This window comes from Apostichopus japonicus, chromosome 4 (genome assembly GCF_037975245.1).
Source record: "Apostichopus japonicus isolate 1M-3 chromosome 4, ASM3797524v1, whole genome shotgun sequence".
NCBI classification, from domain to species: domain Eukaryota; kingdom Metazoa; phylum Echinodermata; class Holothuroidea; order Aspidochirotida; family Stichopodidae; genus Apostichopus; species Apostichopus japonicus.
The window spans coordinates 29,495,323-29,511,205 of NC_092564.1; the positions used below are offsets into that span (position 1 = coordinate 29,495,323).

The 15,883-nt window shown below is 37.2% G+C and overlaps 1 protein-coding gene across 9 annotated transcripts in view; it reads right to left on the reverse strand.

Moving 5' to 3' along the window:
- The window catches only part of LOC139967083 (uncharacterized), a 234,552-nt gene that overhangs the window by 203,877 nt on the left and 14,792 nt on the right, over window positions 1-15,883 (reverse strand). For 2 of the 9 annotated variants that reach the window (XR_011792887.1, XR_011792888.1), the window contains exons 4-6: window positions 15,492-15,644; window positions 12,835-12,959; window positions 836-3,458 (exon numbers count right to left, since the gene is read on the reverse strand). Coding sequence is in view for 2 of the 9 variants with exons in the window: in XM_071970801.1 (XP_071826902.1) it covers window positions 836-956; window positions 1,995-2,072 (199 nt within the window). In the remaining 7 variants the exon portion in view is untranslated. The other 7 variants (XR_011792890.1, XR_011792885.1, XR_011792886.1 and 4 more) reach the window with 7 other exon arrangements.

Genomic DNA, 15,883 nt, shown 5'->3' on the forward strand with positions numbered 1-15,883 from the left:
TGAAGGGGTGTTTCAGTCGGTAATTGTATCACTATATTTTTCTGTTCTATACACCCACATGTTCGAGTTCTATATGAACGGGTGTTTCAGTCGGTAATTGTATCACTATATTTTTCTGTTCTATACACCCACATGTCCGCGTTCTATATGAACGGGTGTTTCAGTCGGTAATTGTATCAATATATTTTTCTGTTCTATACACCCACATGTCAGAGTTCTTTATGGAGTCAAGTACCTAGCTGTTATCCTCGCCTAAATTAACAAAGTTAGCATCATTCCCGTGTTGGTCAGGGGAACAGTGACACTTTAACCTTCGGAAAATTCCACTCTCCTCAACTCTGTTGTACTCCATCGCCTTCGGTAAGACTGAATATTACTAAGTGATATTCCATCATGGTTAGGGATACTTCTTTCCGGGGGTGGGGTGGGGATGGCGGAGACAAAAAATTTAACAACTGCACTCATTCAATACAAAAACTTGGCATCAATTCCATATAAGTTAGGTAACATTCTCGCTTGTGAACTACCATAAATAGAACATTTTCACCAAATTTAAACGTCCCTGATTTATGCTTGACATGATCCTGTTAAACGCGCTCGGGTTTATTTAGCAGCGAAGTAAATCTTTGTACGCAAGACCGACTCATTGGTTAGTTTTGAAATTCATTCCAACTTTCTTCGCACATGACCATATCTGTGACCCGCTCGCAAACAATGGTCCTACAACCCACTGTCTCCAGCATACTGCTACCAATAATTTTATACAATGCGAGCATCATATCCATCTTGTACTCTCAACGTACCAAACCCAAAAGGAAGAAACTTGAAAATGTACCTGGCTCTTCCTCCTTCTGTATGGCTTTATGAGACTGAACGACCCTTTGACCTAACATCTTGATCTCTGCTAACAGTCTCTTCACGGAATCCTCTGATTTTACTACGCTGTCCTTCAACGTCTAAGCAGAAAGAAGATGGATTAATAATCAATCATGCAAATATGGATTATTATACAACACCTAATTGTAGTCTGGTCATTTGATTGGTCAATTGCTTGTTGATTGCATGCAAAATCCGCTCTATTCCACTCTATGAAATAGAACCATGAGTTATACTTTTTTGGTAGCACTTTTTCAATGGTAAGAGAGCAGAGAAACCTGTCTGTTCAAAACAATCGGTTGCATGAGTGCATTTTACCCGTCTTAATATAATATGTTGCATAAAACAAATAATGAATGGTTTCCATTCGTGCAATAGTGCAAATATTTCATTCGTTGAAAGATGTAATTTGTTCCATTCAACTCTGCTGCGCCCGTTGAATGGAACATTCCATCTTTCAACTCATGAAATATTTGCACTATTGCACTCATAACCATTCAATATTTGTATAATAATCAATCATGCAAATATGGATTAATAATCAATCACGCAAAGATGGATTAGTAATCAATCACGCAAAGATGCATTAATAATCATCGTTGCTTACAGATTTCTCTTTTGTTATACAACCCACGGGGGAAATGAATTCCACCCCACCAAGATGGGGAATACTGTATTTTCACTTTCGTTAAATGACGTGTTAAATTTTTCCCCATAAGGTCTGTTCATACCACCGTCTCTTATGCTATTGTCGCGTTACAGAGCAGACGTCACTTACTCTTTTCGTTGGGATCTGGGTAGGAGTTGAAATTTAAGCGCCAATGAATGAGCTGGAGCTTGTGGATTAAACACCAAATGTTTCCTCCCCTACAGCAGTGGGTAGTTTCACTCAACATTCTATTAAACATGAAATGTAGTGTAAGCACTGAAACTTGAAATTTTCAACATGTTACATGATGTTGCATGTTAGTCGCAATTTAACCTTGCATCTCATGATATCAAACACTAACATGTTAGGACAGCCCTTGAACAAAGCAATTAAACATACATTAAAGTAATGAAACTATACTCAAATTGACAGTTGAATGATCCATTAATTAATAGTTTTGTCATCTCACCTTCATTCTGCCATGGATTGCTTCATTAGTCATCTTAATTCCTTGCATACCTTGAAGGTAGCCATCTTTATCAATCATATCTCTCCTGAAACTTGCCTAATAAACTCCCTTGTTATGGGATCTTAGCATCTATTAAGATTAAAACATAAGACAAGATGGCAATCTATGGTACTCATCTCTTTTATGATGGAATGGATCTACAATGAACTTTGACCTTGACCCTAAACAACTGCATAAGTTCTAATTTAAAATTTGTCTCATTATAGTCAACATATCTGTGGTTTAATGACTTTTTCCAACATGCTGACAAGCAGAAAATGGCTACACTTTCTGGGTATTTGACCTTTCACCTATGACATTTAGACAATCACCAAAGATCAAGTTTACAGTACATGGTCAGGCACCTACCCACCAAGTTTGAACCTGATCGGACTAACAGTCTAGGACACACTCTTTTGCACAATTTAGACCAATTTTAACTTTAACTCAATTGACCCGTTAACTACAAGCCTAAACAGCTAAATCTGTCTTGTTTTAAACTTTGTCTCTTCATTCTCTACATATAATGTGGTTTAATGCCTTTGTCCAACAAGTTGGCATGCAGAAAATGGCTAAAAACTAATTTTTAGATTTCTTGACCTTCAACCTCTTTGACGTCATCAATCGCGCAGGCATGAGTTACCTGTAATATGGTCAGGCTCCCACCCACCAAGTTTGAACTCGACAGGACTTGGGGTCTAGGAGGAGTCTGCGAGATACTTAATTTTGCTCACTCACTCACGCACACACGCACACTCACACACTCACATTTTTGATGTGGAGTGAAGTACATTATCTCATCTCCCTATTCATTACATGAAGGGAGATGAGATCAAAACAAACTCAACACAAGGTTACAAACAGTTCTGCTTTACAGCAAGAAATAGATAGTGGTCTACTTTAAAATGCACTGTGCAGTTTTCAGTACAGTCAACTGTTTAGAGTGTAAATTTAAAAATCATATCGTTTAAGCAGCTTGTTTTAGCTGCCCACCCCTCCTCCACTCACCCCCACCCCAAATTGACTTCTATTTACCTTCCCAATCCTTTACAACTTGAGATAGTTTAAAATATCGTTACCAAGATACAGCGTTACCTTTCAACCAGTTACATTTATGGTAAGTAAACATTCGGTTTGGGATTATCCAATAACTTGTCTCAATACATTGCATTTACTTTTCCCAGTCAGTTTCTTATTTTTGAATTGTTTTACAAAAGAATAAAACATAGATAATATGTTGCCAGCTGACAAAACCTTGCTTAAAATAAAACATGTTTAGAGAGTGAAACTTACTTATGACTGGTTAAAATGTCCCTGTAACTATCGCTACCACTGGACTCCGTGTTCAGAGATGAGCCATGCTTGTACTCGGACTGAGCCGTATCTCCTAAATTTTCTATAGCGACCTTTTGTTGGGAGAATAAACTGCAGCGGAAGATGAAAGAAAAGAGAACCAACAATGTAGACAGACAGAGGGTGAAAGAAGAAACTAGAGCACCAATGGTGCAGAAGCTCATTCCTTTTCGAGCTTAAAAATGTAGGGCCCACAAAACTTTATGGCCCACCAAATTTCAGGCCATTTTTCAGATTCCACCAATTTTGGGCCCATGAGGGATAACCCCCCCCCCTCCCTCCGTTAGCAGAATCCTGGCCACACCACTGGCTATAATTCCTATTTTCCCCCTTTAAATCCTATTTTACCAACTCTCTCAAACAATACCACTGACCTACCCTATTAAACTTTCTCCCCTCTACCTGAGCAGACCTGAAGCACACCTTGCCAACATTTTGGCTGGCTGCCTATGGCGGGCCATCAGTCTCAAATCATTGGAGATCGACTTATACCGATTTAAATCGACATATACCAGTTTCCTTCGACATATACCAGTTTCCTTCGACTTATACCAGTTTCATTCTACATATCATCGATTTAAATCGACATATACCAGTTTCATTCTACATATCATCGATTTAAATCGACATATACCAGTTTCATTCTTCATATCATCGATTTATTTTACTTATCATCGATTTAATTTGGAATATGTTAATGAGCTAAATCGATGATATGTCGATTTAAATAGGTATATGTCAATTTGAGACGCTAGAAACTGGTATAAGTCCACGGAAATTGACTTCTACCGATTTAATTCGACATATCATCGATTTAAACTGGTAGATGTCGATTTAAATGGACATATCATCGATTTATTTTACATATCATCGATTTAAATCGATGATAAGTAAAATAAATCGATGATATGTAGAATAAATCGATGATATGTCGATTTAAATTGACATATACCAGTTTCATTCTACATATCATCGATTTAAATCGACATATACCAGTTTCCTTCGACATATCATCGATTTATTTTACTTATCATCGATTTAAATCGATGATAAGTAAAATAAATCGATGATATGTAGAATAAATCGATGATATGTCGATTTAAATTGACATATACCAGTTTCATTCCACATATCATCGATTTAAATCGACATATACCAGTTACTATCGACATATCATCGATTTATTTTACTTATCATCGATTTAAATCGATGATAAGTAAAATAAATCGATGATATGTAGAATGAAACTGGTATATGTCGATTTAAATCGATGATATGTAGAATGAAGCTGGTATATGTCGATTTAAATCGATGATATGTAGAATGAAACTGGTATAAGTCGAAGGAAACTGGTATATGTCGAAGGAAACTGGTATATGTCGATTTAAATCGGTATAAGTCGATCTCCAATGATTTGAGACTGATAGCCCGCCATAGCTGCCTACATACCTCAGGCTCAAAGACTTCTAAGAATCGGCAAGTGCTGATTGGCTGTAGGGCTCTCACGCTTACAGTTCAACAGTTAATAACAACTCCCAGTCCTGCTTTAATTCCACTAACAGCCTCTGCAGAGCTTAACCACAAATGTAAACAAACACTGCAGATACTGGGAGACAAATTAAAGGAGATTTTTTTAAACAATGGGGATTAATTGTAATTAATTAACTTTTGACCAAAAATTATTAGGCATCACCTTATTCATACACAATCCAACAATCATCAGTTCAACTTTGAATATGATCCATCAAAATCTTGAGGAGATTGAGATATTTGAAAATATTACAAAGAATGACCCCCGATGACCCCCTAAATGACATTTGACCTCAATTTTCCAAACACTCCTCGTAACTCCTATCCCGAGGAACGTTGTGACCAAGTTTCACTATCACTGGCCATACACTGTACGAACAGGAGCAATTTGAAAATATTGGGCCGGGGCCCAGGACACAAAAGACCCCTAGTTGATCTTTGATCTGAAATTCATGAACACCCTGAAGGTAAAACTTCCATAGTACTATCGTGACAAACCCTCAACATTGTACCATGGAATCTGTAGGAGAAGAAGCGTTTTGTGTATTTCCACAAAATGGCCCATTACGGCCCACAGGTGACCTTTGACCCCATATTTCGGACCATCTCTAATGGCCCTATACCCAATGGTCCTTGTGTCCAATTTTCATGAAATTCCATCAAACGTTGTGCGAGTGGGAGCGGTTTTACCAATTGTTGACGGATAGAGTGATAGAGTGATAGACGCCGCACTGTAACAATAGCTCACACCAGCATGCTGGTATGAGCTAAAAACCAAACACACTCAATGAATGTAAAAATATGTACGTCAGGAAGCAGGTGGATGGCAAAATACCTCTTGCGGTAATGAGCTTAAAAATCATCCATCACTGATAGCAACAACTGCGGTATGCCTTTTAACCCTTTCAATGCCTTAGGTGCTCTCTTGATCATCCTACAACTTTATCATCAAAGTCAGGGCTCTAAGATTGTCCAAAACTCCAGCAAAATTTGTGCCAAGAGCCAGTAAATATTGAGCAGCTGCAGGAAATGTTAAGGTTTTGATGTACAGTTTTCAAAAAACCACTGAAAAAAAAGTTGCTCTTAAAATTCTGTCAATTCTACCTGTTTTTTCTCACTCTGGAAACCATGCGCCTTGGTGCGTTTTCACAAGTGTATGTAAATAGCCTTGTTTTCCTACTAAAACTACAAAGTTGCCGTAGTGCCCCTGCTATCTCAATGAAAATCAAAGACAATTTCTAATTCTCTCCCTCGAAATAGTGGCTGTGCCCCTCCGGATTCTTAATGAGGGTACATTATAATAAGCTGGGTACTTAGGTAAAAACTGCAATTGCTGATTCAAGGCACCAAACTGCATTAAATAAAAGCTTTCAATATATAAATATCTCTGCATCCTACCCTGTTAGTTTCTGTTACAGCTTATTGTTGCTCCATTTACTGATACTGTTTATATAATAAACTACTTATTATCGACTTTTGTTTTCCAAAATATTCTATTTTGATTATTCACGTGTGCAATTACTCCACTGTAATGTTCAACTACAGTAGTAGCAGTGTGGTCTAACAGTTGAATGTTAAATGGATTCCAGAGGGGTGAGAAAGGTAGGGATTTGGGACAGGTACAGTGACAGGACTCACATGAGTAAGGATTGGGGAGTACAACAAATAGAGCCCATCATATATGGAGGGACTACGCCTACCTGCGGAAAGAAATATGATGTTTGTCCAGACGAAGGACAGATTTATACTCTAAACTTGACAACTTAGGGAAAAGGGCAGTAGAACATTTGAAAGAGCTGTTTGCATTAGAAAATAAAGAAAAGTCTATGAAAACCTCCAAAATTCTGGAAGGATACAACAGCTCCTGAAACCCTACTTCTCTTGTCCCTTGCATCATTGTCCCTGCACCCCACCCCCCCCCTCTGTCCTTTCACTGCAAATCGCATGGATGCATTCACTAAAATGCCGCTACTTCGGCCACGTACAGTAGCCGGATAGATTTATAACAATCGAGATATAACATCGAGTTATAAAAAAACAAACACCACCTTTGTTGTTCTACTCCACCTTTTGACCTTTTGACATTAAGTATTCCCATATTGACATTAAAAAAAGATGCCTCCCAATAATAAAGTTGGTGTGATTGCCATCAGAAATGTTTGAAAGGATAATTTCTAATCAATGTGGGGTGTTTTCAAGCCACAGCAGCGCAAAGTTTTGGTATTTTGGGGTCTAATCATTAAGTGTATTAAAACCATAAATTACCAGCGTTTGTGAAAAGTACACTCTTGAGTCGGAAAATAAATGTGAGCAACCATTTCTTGTGAGATATGACGTGTCAAGTGTACCCAAAAAATATCAGTTTTTTTTTACTCATTAAGTAAGATAAAGAAAGTGCTGAGTATTATTTTTTTTCAAGTTCGGATTTAAGGATATCACTTTGACGTCTGCATGATTAGCAATACATATTTCAATTTGGAATATTTTACTCACATTCATGGCATATCAGCCAGTGGCGTAGGAAGGTACTTTTGAGTGGGGGGGCTGAAGACGGATGGCTGGCCTGGGGGAGGGGTCTAAGGGGAGGGGTGTCCCCCTCCCCTTTGGACTTTTTTTGCATTTCCAGGTGGCCTCAGATGCAATTTGGTGCAATATAGCACACTTCAACCCACCCACTCCATTTTGTATATAATTTTGCATTTTCACCTGGCCTTAGATGCTATTTGGTGCTCTAAATGAGATTTTTTTCTCATTTGGAAATGAAAAAGGGGTTTTCTGACTTGCGAAGCGGGGGGCGGAATGATACTTCCGCCCCTCCACATTTTTCACTGGGGGGGCTGGCGCCCCCCCCAGCCCCCCCGGTTCCTACGCCCTTGATATCAGCACACGCAGTCCAAGAGTTAACACATTAACGTCTTCATGAAAGCCATACGGTGTAATGGTTCTGACACAACCAAACTATTGCCACGTGCTCATGCATGCCTCGCATACCTCATTAATATGGACGTTTCTTGTTTGCATTATTCATCAAAGTCAGTTAACCATAGCGATGCAGCCGTTGAAGATTTTACTGAAGGCTTTCGTATATGGAATGCAAAAAGGACCACAGCAAGCATATACTGCTACTAATGGCATGTACTTCTACTAATTTGAAGTGTACTAATTTGACATGTACTACTACTAATTTGACATGTACTACTACTACTACTACTACTAAAGTCATGTGTGCTACATCTAAATTGACACGTACTACTACTGATGTCAATACTATATATATATATATATATATATATATATATATATATATATATATATATATATATATATATATATATATATATATATATATATATATATATATAAATATATATATATATATATATATATAAATATAAATATATATATATATATATATGTATATATATATATATATATATATATATATATATATATATATATATATATATATATATATATATATATATATATATATATATATAATATACACATTTTGTACTTCTCATTCAACTGCCAAGTATTGCTGACGAAGGTCCCAGGGGGGACCGAAAATTCCAATAGATTTTCTAAAACTTGTCAATTATGAGTCATATCTTATTTCTCTGGTTTTCTCTAACAATATATATATGTATATATATATATATATATATATATATATTTATGGTAGTTCGTGGAATAGCGACCCATACTTTATTACAGATACAACATGAACTATTCGGGCAAGGACATTCCTTTGCCATCAACTAGAGAATACTTGAAAAGACTGCTGGAGATGACAGAGAAGCTGATAAATGGATGCGATGGAGAGCATTATTCATCCTGGCCGATACTGACACCGATGCGGAAACGAGTGACACCAGCCGTGACGAGGACAACACCGCCACCACCGATGCAAACGGGCTAAAATCCAGATGCGTCCCCCCACAAATCCTGGAGTTGGTCTCATTCCAGTCCGATATGCTGGAAATGGTCGAGAACATTAAGTTCAAGGAAGTGATGGAGAAGTTCCTGTCCAACCTCAAGAAGGACATAGAAAACATCACACCCTCTAAAGAAATCTTCGTAGAGGCAGACAAAACCAGGAACATGTACAAGATGGACCCCGCCAAATATGGTGGGTTGCTAACTGTAAACATACCTCAGAAATACAAATATGCAGACCGCAACACCGCCACCGAAATAGACAATGAATACACAAGTCTAGCTGACAAATTAAAAATAGGTAAGGAGCAGCAATGGACTCGTAATAGTTAACGTTTATTACAATATATATATCTATAATATATATATATAGATAAATATATATCTATAATATATCTATATATATATATATCTATAGATATATATATATAGATATATATATATACATAAATGAAAACATACCACAAGCGTACTGGAATGGATTAAAAATATACAGGAAAAGAGCAGTCTCACCTTTCTGGTCTTCGATATTGTTGATTTTTACCCTTCAATAAGCAAGGATCTCATACACAAATGTCTAGCATGGGCCAAAGCATACACCAGAATCAGTGATACTGAATACAAGACTATCATGCACGCAAGGAGATCTCTCGATCACAAGGGCAAACGAGAAGAGAGACACAGTCAACCAATTCCACGTCTCAATGGCTGCATTTGACAAAGCGGAAGTTTGTAAATTGGTGGGACTATTCATTTTGAACCAACTGGAGAAAAACCCCGATATCACTGGTTTGGTTCTATACAGGGACGATGGGCTAGCAGTAATGAGGTCATGCTCAGGCAGCAAAGCAGACAGAATACCAAAAGCCCTAATCAAGATCGTCCATACATGTGGACTAAAAACCACTGTCCAAACGAACTTGAAAACAGTCAACTTCCTTGACGTCACTTTGAACATGAATACCAGCCCTACAGAAAACCAAACAACGAACCAATCTACATAAGCCAACACTCGAACCACCCGCACGCAATACTAAAGAACATACCGCCAGCCATCGAAAGAACAGTCTCTGGTCTATCATCTAACCAGGATGCATTCAAGAAAGCAGCACCCACCTACAATCATGCCCTCTGGTCAGCTGGATACAACCATACTATCAAATACCAAAACAAGGAAAACGAAGACACCAAACAGAACAAGAAATGCAGGTCAAGAAAAATCACATGGTACAACCCCCCGTACAGCAAAAACGTAAAGACCAACTTTGCGGCGGACTTCCTAAAACTCATCGACAAGCAATTCCCACAGACCAACAAGCTACACAAAATCTTCAACAGATCAACAGTCAAAATAAAGTTACAGCTGTATGAGAAACATGCAACAGATCATCAAGTCACACAACTCAAAGGTCATGAAAGAAACGAGCCAACCCCCCCCCCCCAGGAAAAGACATGCAACTGCCGAGAAGTAGACAGTTGCCCACTTCGCGGCAACTGCTTGGTTAATGACGTCATTTACAAAGCCACAGTCACGTCATGAACCGACAACGCGTCATACATAGGCCTCGCGAGCGGAGAATTTAAGAAGAGATACAACAACCACACCAAATCATTCCAACATGACCGATATAAGAAAGAAACGGAACTCTCTAAACACATCTGGCAACTCAAGGAGAAAAAAGCTGAATATTCAATACACTGGGAAATTGTGTCACAGTCCAAACGCACAAGCGGCAGTCTGGTTCTGGTCTATGCAATCTTTGCAAAGAAAAGCTCCAAATTACCATCCTCAAAGGCAACACGCTCAACTAGAGAAGCGAGCTCATCTCTACCTGTAGACATGGCAACAGACACAAAAGGAAACCACCCAGCCATGTCAAACCCAAATGGTAGTTCATGGAATAGCGACCCATATTTTATACGGATCAGTAGGCCTGACGATCGCTGTACAACTCCGAGCAGCAATGGACTCGTAATAGTTAACATTTATTACAATATATATATCTATAATATATATATATATATATATATATATATAGATAAATATATATCTATAATATATCTATATATATCTATAGATATATATATATAGATATATATATAGATATATATATATATATATATATATATATATATATATATATAAATATATATATATATTATATATATATTATTTATTTATTTATTTATTTGTTTTGCCACAAAAGTACAAAGTGGAGGAAGTCTTCCATCTATATATATATATATATATATATATTAATTATATATATATGTAATAAACACATTTTGTACTTCTCATTCAACTGCCAAGTATTGCTGACGAAGGTCCCAGGGGGGACCGAAAATTCCAATAGATTTTCTAAAACTTACTCCTTATTTGTCAATTATGAGTCATATCTTATTCTCTGGTTTTCTCTAATAATATATATATATGTATATATATATATATATATATATATATATATATATATATATATAATATATATATATATATATATATATATATATATTTATGGTAGTTCGTGGAATAGTGACCCATACTTTATTACAGATACAATATGAACTACTCGGGCAAGAACATTCCTTTGCCATCAACTAGAGAATACTTGAAAAGACTGCTGGAGATGACAGAGAAGCTGATAAATGGATGCGATGGAGAGCATTATTCATCCGGCCGATACTGACACCGATGCGGAAGCGAGTGACACCAGCCGTGACGAGGACAACACCGCCACCACCAATGCAAACGGGCTAAAATCAGATGCGTCCCCCCACAAATCCCGGAGTTGGTCTCATTCCAGTCCGATATGCTGGAAATGGTCGAGAACATTAAGTTCAACGAAGTGATGGAGAAGTTCCTGTCCAACCTCAAGAAGGACATAGAAAACATCACACCCTCTAAAGAAATCTTCGTAGAGGCAGACAAAACCAGGAACATGTACAAGATGGACCCCCCGCCAAATATGGTGGGTTGCTAACTGGTAAACATACCTCAGAAATACAAATATGCGGACCGCAACACCGCCACCGAAATAGACAATGAATACACAAGTCTAGCTGACAAATTAAAAATAGGTAAGGAGCAGCAATGGACTCGTATAGTTAACGTTTATTACAATATATATATCTATAATATATATATATAGATATAGATAAATATATATCTATAATATATCTATATATAGATATAGATATATATATTTATATATATATATATATTTATATATATATATATATATATATATATATATATATATATATATATATATATATATATATATATATATATATACAAGCAATGCCGTTTTATATTCAGATTACTCATACACCTCGTGTATATAGTTTATGCATGACATATTTGTATATCATATATTTATAAATAGTAACTAATGTATATGTTACTATTTCATTAAATATAATTTTGTCCGGCATGGCTTTCTGTATGATGTTGTAACGTTCGGCAAGCTCATAAACATATTAGACACTGGTTTTCGTAGGTGGGAATATACAAATGTATGGACCGGGCGGCTGTCAGCAGTGCAGGAGGAAGCACATACAAATCACTTTCACCCACATAGGGCCCCGCTAGTAACGCAGTAAATACACATGATGTTGAGGAATCTGCGCGCAACTATTAAATCAGCATCATTTCGAGCGTGAGCAAATATGATTTATTTGTCTCTGGTTGAAAGGTTAGCAGAGCTTGTCGCAAAACAAGTTTTGAAGGTCGTCACGAAAAATAAGTTTCAAGGTTGAGCCTGAACTTAAGAAGTGTTTCAAAGTTACTTGTTAGGCTCACTTTATTGTAAGTTGGGCCCACTATTAGTATCTGTCAAATGCAAGTCGGGTCTCCAGCGTAACGTTGCAGCATTAAATCGCTCCTCGTGATTATTTCAGATTTCAGAGAGCTGTTTGGCAATGATATAGTGTGAGTTTACAGTATTAAACTGTTTACCTATTTTAGCCATGTATATCCTACCATGCAGTCACACAGTGTCTGTATAATGTCTTCTTTCTCTGTCATTAGGCATTCTTTCTGCTTTCAGTCTTCCCTCAAGCACTAGTAGCAGCCTTGGAATTTTGAACTTCTTTGGCCATTAATTCCTATTTTAATAGTAAACAAACAAAACACACTGTTGATTCTTCATAGTTTCAACTTACCAAATATAGTTTCTGTGATTCAACTAATGACATTCCATGCTGACCAAATGATTGTAAAATAAAAGTACTAACAAGTTATTAAATTGTTTGTTAACAGGTGTTGGACTTCTGAAAATGTTTATGATTCTTATGCGGTCAAATAAAATGTCCTACACATAGACACACAATATTGCTCAACCAATTGCTGAATACTAGTCGGCATGATAAAAGGGTCTGTGGTAGTATACACCTATTAAATGCCCCAATACTAGTGTTTACACGGGTCAAAAAATCGGGAACCGGGTACCCAAGAGCCGTTACCCGTCGGGTATCCGGGTACCCGGAAAAAAATTGTTTTACCCTCGAGTATCACAATTTTCAAGAAATGACATATTGGATGCCATAATAAATGAATCATATTCTCTACTGACAATGTTTTCATGTTCAAAAACGTAGGTGTAAGATAAGGTATAAAACCTTCCTCAATAATTTCTATTTGCTATTGTTTCTTTCATTAACTTGTTAATAACTTCATATAATTAACATTACACTAACATCACACTGCCGTCGCGGCTTTTGCTTGCTCTCCACGTCTATTGATCTCACCATATAAATATCCAATTTAGCTTGTAAACAGTTGTTACTACTACTATCTATTAGGCAGGCCCAGGGTTCGCATTAGCCGCGAGATTGTGCGATTCGCACAATTTGATCGCATTTGGAATAAACGATTAGTAAACACTTTAACAGCCACTTGCGATTATTATTTTTTAGTCTATAATCCGTCTATAATCCGTCTATAATCCGTAAACATCTCATAAAATTCCTTGTCAGCCTTTCCTTCCATGAAATAAACGAATGAATAAATAATAATTTCTTCCACATGGTAGCCAAACACCACACCACACTGAGTCAATGAGAAATCTAGCTAGGCCTAACCATCTGTTTATTCGCTGAAATTGTGACGCAGTTATAAGATATCCATGGAGTACTTTCGTTATTGCTGTTATCTTCGACACATGGTAGCCTAACACCACACTAAGTCAATGGGAAATCTGCCTAACCATCGATTTGCGATTTTTTTTATTTTTTTTTTTTATATCACACTACGGAGGATGCGGGTAATAAATTAGGAACCGGGTAGTATGGCGTCGGGCGGGTACCCGGATAACCCGTGCAAACACTACCCAATACACACTAAATCAAAAAGTAATGTGATCCCTTAATCTATTTAGCTCTCACAAGCTAAATGCAACCAATAACTGGATAGCTGACAAGTTGGCCATTCATAGCACCCTCAATTTTCTATATCATAACCATGCAGATTGCTTGTTTACTATGAGAGACTGAAGTTTTCCTCACTTGTAAACAAACCTCTTTACTCAGCAGAAATCAATTTCTGTATGCTGTTCCAGGGAAGCCTAAATTGGTCTAAACTTACCTCAACTGACCAAATTTTTGTATCACTTGTACACTCTTTCATGCTCCTTAACATCCCTGCCAAGAAAACACCAGACACTAATTGATAACATATCAAGAAATTTGTTCTCCTGTTGCTTTTTCTGAATGAGAACACTTGTGGTGGATTGATGTAAATGCTAATATGAGTATGCCATCTTAACTAAAAAATTGAAATTTTTAGACTCCACATTAAACCTCTTTTAATGATTGTTTGAGAAGTTGTGACTTACACCCACGGACGTGGCTAGAAGGGGGGGTGGGTGTGGGGGGTGTCTCACCCCCCGAACTTGATAAAACTGACGATAGTTGGAAAATTGGAGTGCGACAGCTGGAATTTCCGACTGTCGCACCACAGTTTATCTAGGCCTATTCATATATTCCTGTGATTGTGAATGACCTAAAAATTGACATTTTCGGTCAAAATTGGCCTTTTATCAGTCATATTTACCATGTTTCCTTGCCACTTTCATAAATTGTATCTCGCGATTCTTATACTCCACCACACAAAACTTGGTATGATTTTGAATACTCCAAAAAACATGCCTAATAGAACTACCGTCATAGGCGTAGGGGCCCAATATGATTTGGGGGGGGGGCTGATCTGGGAAAATATAACCTAAATTGTTCGAGTTTCGCGTGTTACACATGTCAATGTGCATATCATATAGGCATGCACAGGTTTTTACATCGCATGCCAATAACATACAATCATATGCTGTGTAATTATTACCATTCCATATTGGTTAGAATTATTGGGGAAGTCAATACAATATTTATGGTAATAATAATATCAGTTTAACCATTGAAAAACACATTGCAAATTATCTTTCTTTCAGTAGGTAAAAAACATTTGGTTGGGGGAGGCTAATAACTTTGTGAAGTGAGCGCCTTTGTGGCACCTATTCCTCTTGCAAACTTAGATATGAAGAATTTGTGGGACTTTGGCTTAAAGGTTGTGTTTGGATGCATTCTCTGAAGATACAAAGGTACAGTAAGCTCTGGACCATCTACAAAGGTTTAAACCAAGAAGCAAACCTGGCAAGAATCCTTCAGAACTAAACATTGCACGGCAGTCAGGCTTGCATCAGATGTAGATCGGTTCAAGTGCAGCTCATAGAATGCTCAGCAGCATCTCTCTTCCAAGTCCCGCTGTCAGTACACTACAAAAGTCAGCCAACCAGTTTGGACCTGCAATAGAAGAAATGAATGAAAATGATATATCAGAAAAGGGGTGTATAAAGAAGACACTGCAACTGCATGGCCTCTCAAAAGACTCTCCAATTTTTGCAGAATATGATCGTCAATATCATACGTGTCTGCTTAATGCAAAAAGTAAGACTCCATTTGTTCGTGCAAGCCAATACAGAGATGTAACTGTTGAGAATGTCACCATTGATAAATTTAATTTTGATTACAATCACAGTAAC